The sequence below is a fragment of the Lemur catta genome, chromosome 16 (assembly GCF_020740605.2).
Source record: "Lemur catta isolate mLemCat1 chromosome 16, mLemCat1.pri, whole genome shotgun sequence".
NCBI classification, from domain to species: domain Eukaryota; kingdom Metazoa; phylum Chordata; class Mammalia; order Primates; family Lemuridae; genus Lemur; species Lemur catta.
The window spans coordinates 40542489-40556940 of record NC_059143.1 but is presented as its reverse complement, the minus strand read 5'-3'; the positions used below and the strand labels follow the sequence as shown (position 1 = coordinate 40556940).

Here is a 14452-nt window from a genome sequence, read left to right as displayed (position 1 = left end):
TCTGTTCCAGCCCAGGAACACCTTGGCTCAGGGGTCTTTTTCCACGCCACCCAACCATCCCCAAGAAAACTGGCTCCACAAACCGGAGAACTCCGGCTTGGGCTTGCTGTCGGTGAGGTCCGCGCGGGCTCTCCAGAGTCTCAGGGGAGGCTGGGGGATTTGACTCCCCTGCGGACGTCTGTGGAGTTTAATTCGTGAATTTATGTAGAAACTACACTTTTGTGTCAAAGAGCAGGGACAGCCAAGAAGCGGAAACAAAAAGAAGAGCGCAGGAAAATGGGGCCTGTGAATAACCCCACCCTCGGTGAACTCTTGCAAGGCTGCCCCACGCGCGACGCCCACCAGTGCCCCACCACCCGCCCCCGCTCCCGGAGGAGGCGTGGTCGACGCGCGCCGCCATCTTGGGCGCCTCTCTAGGCGCACTGTTTACCACTCTATGGTCGCCCGCTCCCGCCCCGCCCCTCCCCAGTCATTGTCTGGAGCAGCAGCCGCGGCCGCAGCGCCGTCTCTTTATAAGCCCGCAGTTCCCGGATGTGAATGGATTACAATGTATCTTTCAGGGAAACCTATTATTATCAATGTGACTCCACGGGGGAGTCAATGGTGATGATGATGAGGAGGAGGATGATGATGATGAGACATCTCTAAACTTGGAACAAGTTTAAGACTTTATAAGAGGAGAAGAAAAAAAAAACCACCACCAAGATTTGTTTGAGGAAAAATTATAACTATCCTGTGTTGTTTTTTTATAAACAATAAGAAAAAGTTGTTGGATTTTTTTTTTAATGATTTCTTTTTGGGTGGAGGGAATTTTGTTGCAGTTTTATGGTGGAAAATGCAAAAACCAGAGCCAGGTGCATAATCTTGTAATCTGTGGACCTCCCTGGAGCAGAACTGAGTACCAGTTAAAATACTTTTTTGGGGGACACACATGTGAGATACTAAGTACTTGCAGAAGATTTTTGGTCTCTCTTTTTAAAGTCTCTTTCCTTGGAATATTGTGAGAATATTTGTGGCCATTTAAGGTAACGTTACAATTTGCTGTCAGAGTAAACTGTTTGTAATTGAATTTAATTCTTAAAATGTCGATCCCAGTGTTTTATATAAACAAAAGGAACAACTTATTAAATAATTGCCAATGGGAAAAAGTGTGTGCATGCATTTTGTGTATGTACTCGCACTCGCAATACCAGGGTTTGTAGAATGTGTTTTTTAACACACTAGTTAAAATAGCGTTATGTTGCATATACTGGATAAAGCACGCTTGTTATTACGAAACGGTAGAATTATGAAGCTTAATTTTTGTCCTAAAAAGTGATGTGGAAAAGTATGTTTTAAGAGCATGCAGGGCCTATAATGGTAAATGTTGAGTTGAAAACTTACAGTGTTGGCGAACCGGGACTTAGCGTGCCTAGGAACTCAAGTGCAAAAACAAAACAACATCCACCCCCCAAAAATGCCTTTTTTTTTTTTTTGACGAAGTTTGCAGCTATACTATTCTGTGACTTAAAAGGGAGGGAAAAGAGTATGCAATTCAGGTTTCTCCCCCAACGCAAAACTACCGAAACGAAAATCTCCCCAGCAAAATGTGGCTTGATTTATATATGGAAAAGAAAAATATTGTTCCTCTTGGCAAAGTCTTTTTGCATCACGTGTATTTGCAGCCTAGTATAAACTTGCTTTGCCGTGTGTGGATGTGTGAGTGAGAGGGAACGAGAGTAAGAGAAAGAAAGAAGTGAGGGGATGTAAACTCGAATAAATTTCAAAGTGCCTCCGAGGGATGAAACGGGCAAAAACTGAAGTGTTCAGGCTTCAGATTGTAACTGACGATCTGAAGAAAAATGAGGTGCTCGATGAATTTTCGTTTGTACTTTTTGGCGAGGCGGGGGAGGTGTTGAGATTTTTTTTTTCCGGGGGGGGGGCTGCATCCCAGCCAGCCCGACCCGGAGCGAGCCGCGTCTCTCCGCCGGAGCCCCCCCACCCATTTCTTTGCTGAACTTGCAATTCCGTGCGCCTCGGCGTGTTCCCCCTCCCCCCTTCCCTCCGTCCCCTCCCCTCCCCGGAGAAGAGAGTTGGTGTTAAGAGTCAGGGATCTTGGCTGTGTGTCTGCGGATCTGTAGTGGCGGCGGCGGCGGCGGCGGCGGGGAAGGAGCAGGAGCGGGAGCGGGAGCAGGAGGAGGAGGTGGTGGCGGTGGCGGCGGTGGTTAGACATGAACGCCGCCTCGGCGCCGGCGGTGCACGGAGAGCCCCTTCTCGCGCGCGGGCGGTAGGTACCGGCGCCGGCGGGCTCGGCGGGGCTGATGCGCCGGGCGGCGCGGGGCTCGGGCTCGGCGGCCCCGCACGCGGCTCCGCGCCTCCCGCGCCGCGGGCTCCCGGCTCCCGGCGTTCCCAGCAGAGACACCCCTTCCCCTCCCGCGCCTCTTCCCTCCCCCTCATCTCCAGCCCCCCCGCCCCCCTCCCCAGCAATGCCCGCTCCGAGGGACCGAGGACTTTGCCAAGGGCCTGACTTTAATTTTTATCACCCTTTCTTTCACAAATTAGGGTGCTGGACAATCACAGGACCCGACCCTCCACTCTGCTCCCCCCCCGCCGCCGACCCTGTCACCCCTCCCCCTTTGGACGTGTTTTCACTCCGGAGACGCTCATCTTTAATTTCTTTATAGCTACTTTGAAAAGCAGAGGGGAGTGGTGTGTGCGAGTGTGTGTGCGTTGAGAGTGTGTGTGTGCGAGTGTGTGGGGGGGTGGGGTGGAGGGTGGGGGGAAAGTTGAGACCGGATCGTTCTGAGTAGTTTCTCTTTTCTCTGTGATCCATTCATTTCTCGCTCTACCTCCTGTTGCATAAAATGATGCGCTGAAGAGCGGCTTTTTTTTTTCTTTCCCGGATTTGGTTTTATAGTGGATGTTACCAGTTTGATCGTCTCTTTGGAAATACAATATCGCGCTTTTTTTTTTTTTTTTTTTTTGCTATTGCTGCCTATTCCATCTTAAAAAAAAAAAAAAAAAACAAACAAACCAAACCAAACCCAACAACAACTCTCCCATCCCTTCCTCCTTTCCACCTTAATCCCACCCGCCCCCACATCCCCACCCCCCAACCCCCCCAGTCTCCAAAAATCCGATTGTGTTTTCTCCAAGGATTGGGACTGGATTTTCTGATTGCGGTTATTTCCATGTTTCTAGGTTTGTGTGATTTTGCTAAAATGCATCACCAACAGCGAATGGCTGCCTTAGGGACGGACAAAGAGCTGAGTGATTTACTGGATTTCAGTGCGGTAAGAAAGAACGGTGGAAACTAACAACAGCTGTGAAAAAAACAAAACAAAACAAAAAAACCAAACACTTCTGCTAGAAACCAATAGTAATCTAAAGGACAGGAATAATTTTTAATTGGCTGAATCCTTGGTAAATATGAATGTCTTTTTGACAAGTTTTTAACTATAATTTTTGGGTGTGATGGAAGATTCAGGCTTTTCTTTTTACGAGCCTAATTACTTGCCTTGAATTCTCTACCCACCGATTCCCCAAAATAATGGAATCTAACCCTAGTGGAAAGGAAAAACAGACACCCCTAAAACTATAAACCACCCCTAAAACTTGGCCTTATCTGAACACAGAGAGTACTAATACTTTGCGCACTACTCTTCGTTTGAATTTGTTATTTTCTGGAAACAGAAAATAGGAGACCCAGTTGTCTCTTTAAAGTTTTAAACTGATGATGCTTTGGATTAGTAGGACCTGTAGTCCTCCTAGCTACATCTTTTCCTGGGATTCTGAAAACTAGTATGTATATGCTGAACATACATTCTTTAGAACCCTTTGGACTGTTTTGGTAAATTTCATAGTCCTGAGATCAGCACAAAGCGTAACTTACACACTTGTGGAGTTTTACGGCTGTACTTGGTCCTTCTCCATCCCTTTGCTTCCCTTTCCCAAACCAAGTCCCCAACATGTCAGGGGAATGAAATTCATTTTTAATGCCAGATGAGTTTGGTGTAAGATGCATTTGTAAAGCAAAATAAAAAGAATCCACAAAACACACAAATAAAATACAAACTGCCTTCTAAGTGGGGCTCTTTCATGCTGCTGCTACTGCTGCTGCTGCTGCTCTTCTAGACCTTCTTTTGGAGAAATGGCTTTCGGAAGTTTTGCCAGGAAACGTAGCCCTGGGCAGCTTTGCAGCCCCCTTTCTGCTTGCTGCACTTTCTCCATTCGTTCCTTTGCTTTTTGCAGGCTCTGACTCAGGGAAGGTGTGCATTATCCACTAGATACGTCGAAGAAGAGGGAAACCAATTAGGGTCGAAATAAATGCTGGAGAGAGAGGGAGTGAAAGAGAGAGTGAGAGTGTGAGAGAGAGAGAGTCTTGCTTCAAATTGCTCTCATGTTAGAGACGAAATGAGAATTTAGTGCAGGTGGCACTTTTATTTTTATTTGGGTTCACATATGACAGGCAAATCCTATACGGGATGGAAATGGACATTGCCACGTTTATGGCCAAGGTTTTCAATATAAAACAAACAACTTTTTTCTTCTCCTTTGTGAAACTAGTGTTTTCTAGAGAGGTTGCTGCCCTCTAACCTGAATCTTGATAACATTGGGGACTATATATGTTCAAATTGTAGTCGTATTGCTTGGCAATCTAATGAACCTGAGGGGGGTGAAAAAAAAGAACAGTTGTGATGGGGGGGAGAATTTGTAATGTTGTGCCTGTTTTAATTTTAAGTTGGATGGTGATGTGTTTTACTAAATAAATCCTTAGCATAAACTCTTAAGTTATTTGATAAGAGTATGAAGGTACTTGATGAACTCTGAATGCACAAGTATTTTCTTTTCAACTGTAATATTTCTTTGTTTCTTTTAGATGTTTTCACCTCCTGTGAGCAGTGGGAAAAATGGACCAACTTCTTTGGCGAGTGGACATTTTACTGGCTCAAGTATGTAAATTCTTTTCTTAGTGTGAAGTTAAATGTTCTTAGCTGTTTATTTACTCATTGTATATTTTTGGCTCTGTTAAAGTGTTCTGAAAAAGTCATTCAATTTTAGCCTGTAATCATATGGTTATTTCATTATCCAGTAGTGGTATAACTTACACAAAATGTTATCTTTTGCAATTAAAATTAGATGTTTTTTTTGTTGTTGCTAAGCATACTGTCTCAAAATTCTATCACTTAATTTAAAAGCAATTTTCTAATATAGTTGTAATCAAACACATGAAGATAAGGCCAATGTTAACATGGGGAATAAATTAATGTCCCCTATTTTGAAATAGGGGAAAAATCTAACATTCATAAAAAGGGAAAATCCCTTGTAAATAATATCAGTTATTAGGTACTGTGTACGATTAACCCTTTTAAAGAAATGAGCACTCAATTTTGCAGATGAATGCTACATAGTAAACCATAGCTGTAAATAAATAGCCTCTTGCTAATCTGAGAGGCTAAATATGAATTCATTTATATTTAAAATATCCTTTTTGTTGCTTTAGCTGTTTCTTTTTCTTAATCATTTACTTGTGCCATGAATTTTTGCTATATTTAAAGTTGCAAATTTGGAAGGACTTTTATATTTTATAAATGAAAGATCTTTGGGTGATGCTTAAAAAAGACGTTAGCGCTATTCACAAAGGAATCTGTGTGCACAATGATTATCTGGCATCTAAGGAGGAGTTTTGGTACTGGACTGTTTGGCTGTCTCTTATTAAAAGTGGAGACTGAAAATATTATATTCATTTAAAATGTATTTTTTTTGTCCAATGAATTTCAAATAAGAAAGAGTTAGACATTGTTGCCTGCTTTCCTTTATGTCCAAGGCTTAAATCCATTTATGCTTGTTAAACAGCTGCAGTATTTTAGGAGTTCTGGCAATAGTACATAACAGTACATTAGGCAGAGTACTATTCTAAAGTCAGACTGGTGAATGTTGACATCTTTTTGCTGTGAGATGCCAGTGGAATTGTCTGTCAACTATGACTATAATTTCATATCTTTTAATATTCTTTTGGTGCTATATTAGTGAAAGAAATCTGTTCACCTGTGCATTTTGTGTAATTGATATATACAATTAATGGCTTTTAAAAATTGCTGATTTCCAAATAAGGTACTTTTCCTTCTATTAGCCCCCATAAGTTTAGGGAATTTTTGTCTCTATAACTTGACTTACAAAATATGAGATGGCTCGTATGATTATATTTTATTTTATGTTTTAGTATACTTTGATCAAAAGTACTATTGACAGTATATTTGTGTTTTACTGTCCTGGCCCCTATTATATTTTCCACTTGGGAATTAGAATTTTGTTGTATTAGTATTATGGTATTATATATTCTAAATTTCTGCATGATATTCTCTCTGTAACTTTTAAGATAGAAAATATTAATAGGCATGTTTGAAGAAGATGAGAATAAGTATCTCTTGTGGGCACATTAGTTTTTCATATTAAACACTATCAAAACAGTAACTAACTTGATCTCAGTGATTTTTTTTATGACTTTACTTAAGACGTATGTATTCAGTTTAAATCTAAAAGTAGATTATGTCTCAAGGCACAGAGGTAGACTACTTTCAAAGTCAGTGCAAAATACTAGTTTGCGCTGTTGTAAAATGGATACATTTGGAATAAATGAAGTATATTAGTTTAGATATGGTTTAATAACGTAAGGTGATTTAGAAGTATGAAATTGTATTCCATTTAAAAAGACAACTGTGTGTCTGATTTATTTTCTATGTTCACATTTAAATAAAGTCCTTGCTATGATGTTTAAGTGTTTATAGAGAGTACAGGCTAGATAAGTTTAATATGTATTAATGCATTTTGATAAGTGATTATATATCAAAATTTACACAGTTCTTAAACAATTATGTATATATTCCTGCATACTTAAACCTAGAGAGAGACTTCACACTTACTAAGCCATGTTATAATATTTCTAATGTATATGAAGTGATTATTTTTAGGGTATTGAACTTTAAGTTACATTGTACCAGAGGTGTAGTTTTCAGGACTAAATGAAATGTTTACTTGTAAGGGTAAAAAGTGTAGTGGCTCCTTTATTCTGGCTGCCTGATTGAAAATGCAGGGTATTCATTTTATGCAGTATGATGGAGACTGTAATATGTAGGGTATAGGTTGGAGTGTTAGTTTTCCTCTACTAAGACATATTTGAACACAGGGCTATTAGTGAAGAAAATGGGTTATATTTCCACTTAATAAAAGAGATAAATCTCTTTTAAAGCATAACAAATAAAAAAAATCATGAAAACTGCACTTCGCCCTTCAACTGGAAGAACTAGGAAACTTTGGAGAGAGAAATAATTTTCAAAATTTACTTCAAGTTAATATCCATTGTCCTGAGTAGACTCAGATGTCACTTTCATGGGCCCCTTGGAAACTTGGATCTAGGAAAAAAAGATCTAAACTATGAGAAAAATCAGCTGGATTTTTTCAAAGTGAGGCATGGTAATATTTCATGCTTAAAGTTCCCAATAGCTTTTGATTCCATTAATACAGGATGCTCCATCGTGATTTGCAACATGAGAATGAAAATAAAGTGTGGCCATATTCCCTTTAATCTTTCATTTCACAAACATGGTTTTTCCTACCACCTTAAGAAATGGGGAGGCTGCTAGGGAGAATGGAATGTAACCTGAGCTACAGCCTGACATTCCCAGGGAGCATTTTTCACATGAAAGGCTTTTGTCAACCCAGGAAAGGACCAGCAGTTTTTGTTTGATGTTTGCAGGTGTTCAGCAGAAAGCACTAAAACAATTCAGCCATGATGGTTCTGAGCTTCAGGGACCTTAACAGGGAAAATTGGTGGGCTCTGGAATTATTTTTAAGAAATAGTTATAACCTATATGGTAACTGAATCAAAGGGATTTAATATCTGTTATATCATTGATCTTAAAACAAACTAAAAGCATCCGCATGCCTGGATGATAAGAAAATTATTCTCATTAAAAAATAGAATGAGAAAGTTCCAAAAGAAAAAAAAATGCATCTAAGGAGTCTATAATTTACTGATGAGTAAGGACTTAATTTTCTGATATAGCAAAAGTACAGTTTATATGGTTACCTTTGAGTATTTTTTTTTTGTGTGAGCAAAAAATAAACATACTAGCTTTGGAATCTTTTAAAAAAGTAGTTTTAGAGTTGGGCTACTAAAATTATGTATTCTAGAGAACTTGTTAGATCAGCCCATGTCACATCTGTTACATGTATTTACAGCTAGTCTGTGATGGATACTACATCTTCCTCCCTTAGTTTAAAAGTTGAGCTTTTTTTCTGTAACTGTTTAGTTTTACTGAGGTGTTCAGCAATTGTTAAAGATTTCCAAATGAATGGGTGTTTGAACAATTAGAAGTAGCAGTAAAACACACCACATTTCTGTCGTGGGTCATTTTTGGAAAAGGGAAAACATTTCTTGACATTCATAGAAGTTAGCTAACCTATGTTCACATAACATCAAAACTACACACCAATTTTGTAAAGTCTTTGAGAAAAAAATAAATCAATCCAGTGGGTAGTTTTGTGTGATATACAGAAAATTCAGATGCTTAGCATCCTGAATCAATTTGAGTTCATGATGATAGTATGGAAAACAATTGGTGTTCTCTTAAAGGTACTTGCTGAGGAGTGCTACTTACTGTCCTGTGTGTGTGTGCATGTATGTGCGCAGGTGTCTGCCTTTTCAAACAGCCCCTTACAATTGTAGTATAATTCATAAGGATTATGTGATTTTTGGTAAAGGACAGAATAATTTAATAGTTTTTAAAAAAGCACAGTGGCATTAAACCCATTATGTTAGAACGGTAGAATTTTGGGGACAGAAACCCCTTAGAAATGTACTGCCCACTGCCTTCATTGCACAGCGAAAGAAAACTGAAGCTCAAGTTAAGAGCCTCCATCCAAACTGTGCCTTTATTTTTTATTCTAAAAAATAAGTTTTGATTTGCTAATTCTCTGTGGCCCTGCATATCCTTTATTGGAAGTAGCATTGGTCTCACTGCTGCCTTTCTGTCTTTTGTACTGCATAATAAGGTGTCAGGATTTGTGTGCTGATATTTGTGCATATAAATGATTCTGTATGTGCATGTGCCCTCTGAGTGCTTTCTTAGGTTGGGAGCTGAATTTTGGATTATTGATCATTCTCTTTTTGCCTTGCCTTCTCTGTGACTATTTTGCAAGATGTTGGGTAAAATACTAGAATGTGGATGAGCATGGCATAGTGCTGCTTAATGTGCCAGGGGGCGTGCTATACACCTTATATTTGTTGCATTTTTTGATCCTTACAGGAACCCACTGAGGTGCATGGATTACTATGGTCAATTCATAGATGAGGAAACTGAGATAGAGATATTAAACAACTTGCTCTCAGGGCAGCCAGTAATGAAATTAGGTTTTAAACTCAGGTCTGCCTAGCTCAAAGTCCTGAGTCCTTCATACATACACAACACACACATCAGACATAGGTCATTTTTTAAAGATAATATAGGCACACAATGTAATATTGAGCCTTAGCATGAAATACTATCCATGATCTTTAGGGTAGCTAGCATTTTAAAAAACATATTTAATGTAATGATATAAACCATACCCATTATATTTCCTGCCTTAATATCCAAATAAGCTATTCTCCTAATTTATGATGGATTTCAATGTGACTTAAAGTTTTTCTCATATTACTGTTATTTTTACAAAGAAAATATAGTAGATATCTTAAAAGTTGTTGTGCTTTCTTTCTATTGTAAATTGATAATCTATATGCCAGTGAAAATATTTCATTATCCATTGTTTTTATGTAGCTATTCAAACCAAAGTTGAGGTAGCCAAGCCTGACCTATTAATATCTAAAAAATCAGAGTCTCCTATCTTTAACTATAAAAAAGTTTTGCAGTTCATTGTTAGATCTTTGAAACTTAATATTCAAGAACAATAAGCCTAAATTTTATCTGTATCACTAAAATAAGCAGTTTTGAAGTTTTGATATGTCTATTACCAGACATGTGCTTAAAATGTTACATTTTCTAAATTTGGAAGGCAGAAGCAGTACTCTATTTGACACTGACTTAAGTAAATAAAATGCATTAAACAAGCGTGGGGATCCAAGAACTGTTGAGACTGAAATGCTTAACATTTTTGACAGCATCAGCAAATTATCCTTACCCTACTATTGTAATGAGGAAATCACTTAAATAACAGATGAACAGCTAAGTCACATAAACATATATAATAGAACTATGTAATGAAAGTTTATGCTGTTAATTGCTTGAATCTGTCTTAAATGCTTAGAATCATGGAGTAGTAAAGACTGTCATATAAACAGTTTTGTTTTGAGCTTAAAATTATTCCTTTTTGCTTTCATCTGCTATGATAAACAAAGTAATTTTGTAAGCTTTAAAGATCAAACATTTACTCCTAATGGTAAACTACATTTTATATTGGAAGTTTGCAACCTCGTCCAAGGCATAGAGTTGAGTCCTGGTGGCCCCAGGCCTGTGATTTTCAACGTTTAGTATTATGATGCTATTTAGATCTGTTCCCATAAGCCAAGATAACAGATCTTAAGTTGCCTAATAAGGAACATGGTGTGTTTTGAAATGTTCTTCAGTTTACAAGTCTTGAACCAAAATGTTCTTGGCCAAATCTTTAGAATCTATATGTATGTTGAAGAAGTCAGATCTTGTACAGACATAGCGCCAAAATGAAGCTAGGTAGGAACGGAAAAATCCCTTCTTTCTTTATTTTTTATATTTTATGAGCTACTTTTTATGACCAGGTGTTCTTCCAAGTTAACTAGATAGCGCTAAGTATTAGAGTAAGTAAAGTACATGATAGTTTTTTTTTAAAGGTTATTTTTGTTACTGTTTTTTTATTACTTTGGGTAAAATTTTCAAAATTGACCACGAGGTTTATTAGTTTACATGTGAGCTATCTATTGTCTAGATCATCCATAAGCCCATCTAGACTGGCAATAAGGTATGCACGTGGGTTTTAGGTGGATACTTTTGAACCATACCGCTCTGAATGCTTATGAGAGAGACATAAGAGAAATAGCAATTTAATCTTCAGAGAAGATTGGTTAACACTTTGTTATAAGTCATGTATATAAATGTATATTTATTTATTTTTATCAGACTCACAGGAATAGCAAAATTGTTGAAAAGGTTGTCTTGTTTACTTTCATTTCAAAAATAAATAAAGGCTTTGTTGATCAGCATATCAAATACCCAGGTGTGTTTAAAATCAGTTTATGCGGATGAATTTCTGGGCTGTAAGAAAATTATTTTATTTAAAGGTGCAGCCACACGATTGTTCAAACGGATGCTTTTGTACTTTTGTGTGACAATTAACATTTAATGAATGACTTTCTAGACTGCCATTGGTGGTAATTACTATATGTAGTTTATTAACTGCAATCCATTGTTGGATGTGCCTGTATTGATTTGTTTTGCAAACAACCCTTCACACGTGCCGCAGTATTTGTACATTACTTTTTAAAGAACCTGTTTCACTTGCTGATGCTGATATTGCCCCTGAAAACTTAAGCTTATAAATTCTCATGTAATTTTGGTTGAATTACAAAATTCATCAACTTTTCTGCTATAAAAATTTTGCATTCAAATCCTCAGGGAATCCCAAAGAAATGACACAATATTATTTTTCAAGTAAATGATTTGCAGAAATTTAGATTTACAAGAGACTTTAGAGATGCTCTGTTATTTTTTAGATAAGGAGCCAAGGTTTTAGAGGGAGAAATGTCTTTTGCCCAAATCATACAGTTGGTTATTGGCTGTAATAGGACACAAATACACATGTCCTGACCCTCTGGTCAAAGACCCCATGCTGCTTTTAATTAAGGTTTGGACTCAATCCGTTAGTACCAACTGTATATTTCTTAAGAAGAGGAAAACTAGTATAATCTACCATTTCTGAAAAAAATAATAAAAATTGAGACTGTGAGAGTTGGACATCGTAATCCAGCTCACTTGTCATCACGTGTTCTAATTTGGCTAAGGCAGTTGACGAATAACTGTTAAAATGTATTGTGTTATTAAAAATAACAAAGTAAGACCCATGATTAAATATCAGGGCTGTAATTTAATCTCAGGGGTTCTGGTGCTGTTCATAAACCATTTGGCTTTTTTCTGTAACAGATGACGTCAAAATACAGCTTGATTGAATTATGACCCTGGGTTACAGCAGCACCTGCGTGTGCCTCTTTACTTCTTGGCATGTCAGCATTTCCATTACAAACTTTTTTTCTCTGGCATTTTTAACTTCGAATAGTTAAACTGGACTGATGGTTGGCATATAAACTTTCAGCCCCTTGGGAAAAGGCTACCTTCTCCATAAAACAGAGAAGGTGGTGACAAAGCCCTATTACAGAATACCTCTTAGAATGTTCCTCCTTGCTTTAATCTTCTGTTAATTTAAACATTCCCTTTTGGGGTACTTAGCTGAATTGCAAGGCACCCAAATGGAAGGTTTTTAATCTCAAATTTCCCATGCCAAGACTTAAGTACTAGGTATTTAGAGGACTGTTAAATTATGGAAAGACCTAGCATCTATGGAGGTTATTGAAATTATAGCTCTGGACCATCCAGTTTTCATATTGAGTAAAATGCTGAAGGGTAAGACATGAAAAACATGCAAATTGACATACCTTGTCAGTAATTGCTTTTATATTCACTTAAGATGAGTCAAAATTGATAATAAATGGTTAGAAAAGTATATTTATTTATATCACTCTCTGGAGACTTTGTAGCACAGCTTTATTTTTTACCCCTCCGGATTTAGTATGTTGGGAATGGAGATAGGATGTTGTTTGTGTCTAGCTAGCTAGCTAGTAGCTATTAGTCTATCTATCATAATTCTGATTCATGGGTCATCTAATATGTTTTTTTAGTGTATGCTATGCTCAGACCTTTGTGTTAGCAATGACAGGACATAGAGAGCTTTGTGTGAGAAAGGTCCTGCCCTTAGAGGGCATATATTCTAACAAGAAAAAATAGAAAAATATGAATGTAATTAACATCCAGTGTTCAGAAGATACAATAATGTTGTGGGAGTTTGGATAAATGAGAACATTTCTTGTTAGGGAAAATCAATAATGAAGTGTTCATAGACAAATTGACTCTGATCGTTGAAGCAGGGGTAGAATTTTGACATGTGGGTATTGAGACTGAGCGTGTATGTTAAGATCACTGTGAACCAGGCACAAAGGAAAGAAATTGCAAAGGGTGAATTAAAAAGAGCACCCAAAAAGAGAAGCTCCTTGGCTCTGCAGTGGGGTCAACTCTGGTCTAGGCACTTATGATGATTTCCAGGCAAAAATCCCTGCCCTGGATGCTTTTTTTCTTTCCTGATTTTGGATTTCCTTGGGGGTGTTACAGATTATAATCTAGTTCCATAGGAAAGTATATGTCTTTAGTGGAAGTGTCAGGATGGAAATCGATGTTTTTGTGTTCCCAGTTCCAAATTCTTCTTACTATGTCATTCAGTAGTGGAAATTTTCTTGAGCCAAAATGATAGCCACTTTAGAGAAATTTTTTTTTTTAACCAAATTCTGGAAATCTGGATTCTTTTGCAATGTTTGCCACTAAGTAGCTGTTTCACATTGACAGCAATCTTAAAACTAAAAAAATAATTTGAAACTCACCAGGACAATTCAAGATGGGTTTTCACTTTTTCAGAAAGGAAAACAACTCTCTTTAAAACATTTTAAGATTACAGAAATTCATCATTATTGTCACTGCCATCAACATTACCAAGGCCACATGTTTTTGGTTCAAAACCTAGCAGGGAAATGTGATAGTTACGATTGCCATATAATACATATGGAAAGGCATTTAAAAAACTTCCTCAGATATATCATGATCTTAACCAAAACTAAAACTAATATAATATTTGTGAAAACATTGTGGAGTGGCTAGATATACCTTTGAATAAAATCTATCATAATTACATCACAAATAGGAAAATGTATATATGTGTGTATGTGTATATATATATCCCACTCCTTTCCCCAAATATTGATGAGTTTTGATTAAAATGTCTTTCTGTCTGTGACCTTCAAATATTTTAATGTAGCATGTGCTTCAGTTTCCATAGTGAAGCCAAAAATTCAAGTGATGATTGATAATGGCTTGGGAAGAATTTATTAATGAATAATTGTTTGCTACAGAGTTAAAAAAAGATTTTTATGACAAAGAATATTCGAGACCCATTTTTAATATTTTCAGTTAAGAACCTATGAATTCCCCAACATTTTTGTTCACTTTTCAAAAGATAAGGGATTTATATTGGAAATATTTTGCAATCCTACAACTTTAAACTCAAAGAGAAAAAATGTTGGTCATCAGATGGGAATAATATTTACAGATTGAACATACAAATTTCATACCTAACCTAAATTGTAAATTTGAGAAGAAAAGACTGAACAATATCAATTTGAATA

At 37.4% G+C, this 14452-nt stretch overlaps 1 protein-coding gene across 13 annotated transcripts in view; it reads left to right on the top strand.

The window, feature by feature from the left end:
- Positions 1 to 477: 477 nt before the first annotated feature.
- TCF4 (transcription factor 4) overlaps positions 478 to 14452 on the top strand; it is a 339457-nt gene continuing 325482 nt past the window's right edge. For 6 of the 13 annotated variants that reach the window (XM_045527875.1, XM_045527871.1, XM_045527882.1 and 3 more), the window contains exons 1-3: positions 2129 to 2266; positions 3181 to 3272; positions 4859 to 4931. In XM_045527875.1, coding sequence (XP_045383831.1) covers positions 3201 to 3272; positions 4859 to 4931 — 145 coding nt within the window. In that variant the 5' untranslated portion in view covers positions 2129 to 2266; positions 3181 to 3200. Of the gene's footprint in view, positions 1026 to 1790; positions 1847 to 2128; positions 2267 to 3180; positions 3273 to 4118; positions 4410 to 4858; positions 4932 to 14452 lie in introns of those variants that run through there. The other 7 variants (XM_045527873.1, XM_045527867.1, XM_045527870.1 and 4 more) reach the window with 6 other exon arrangements.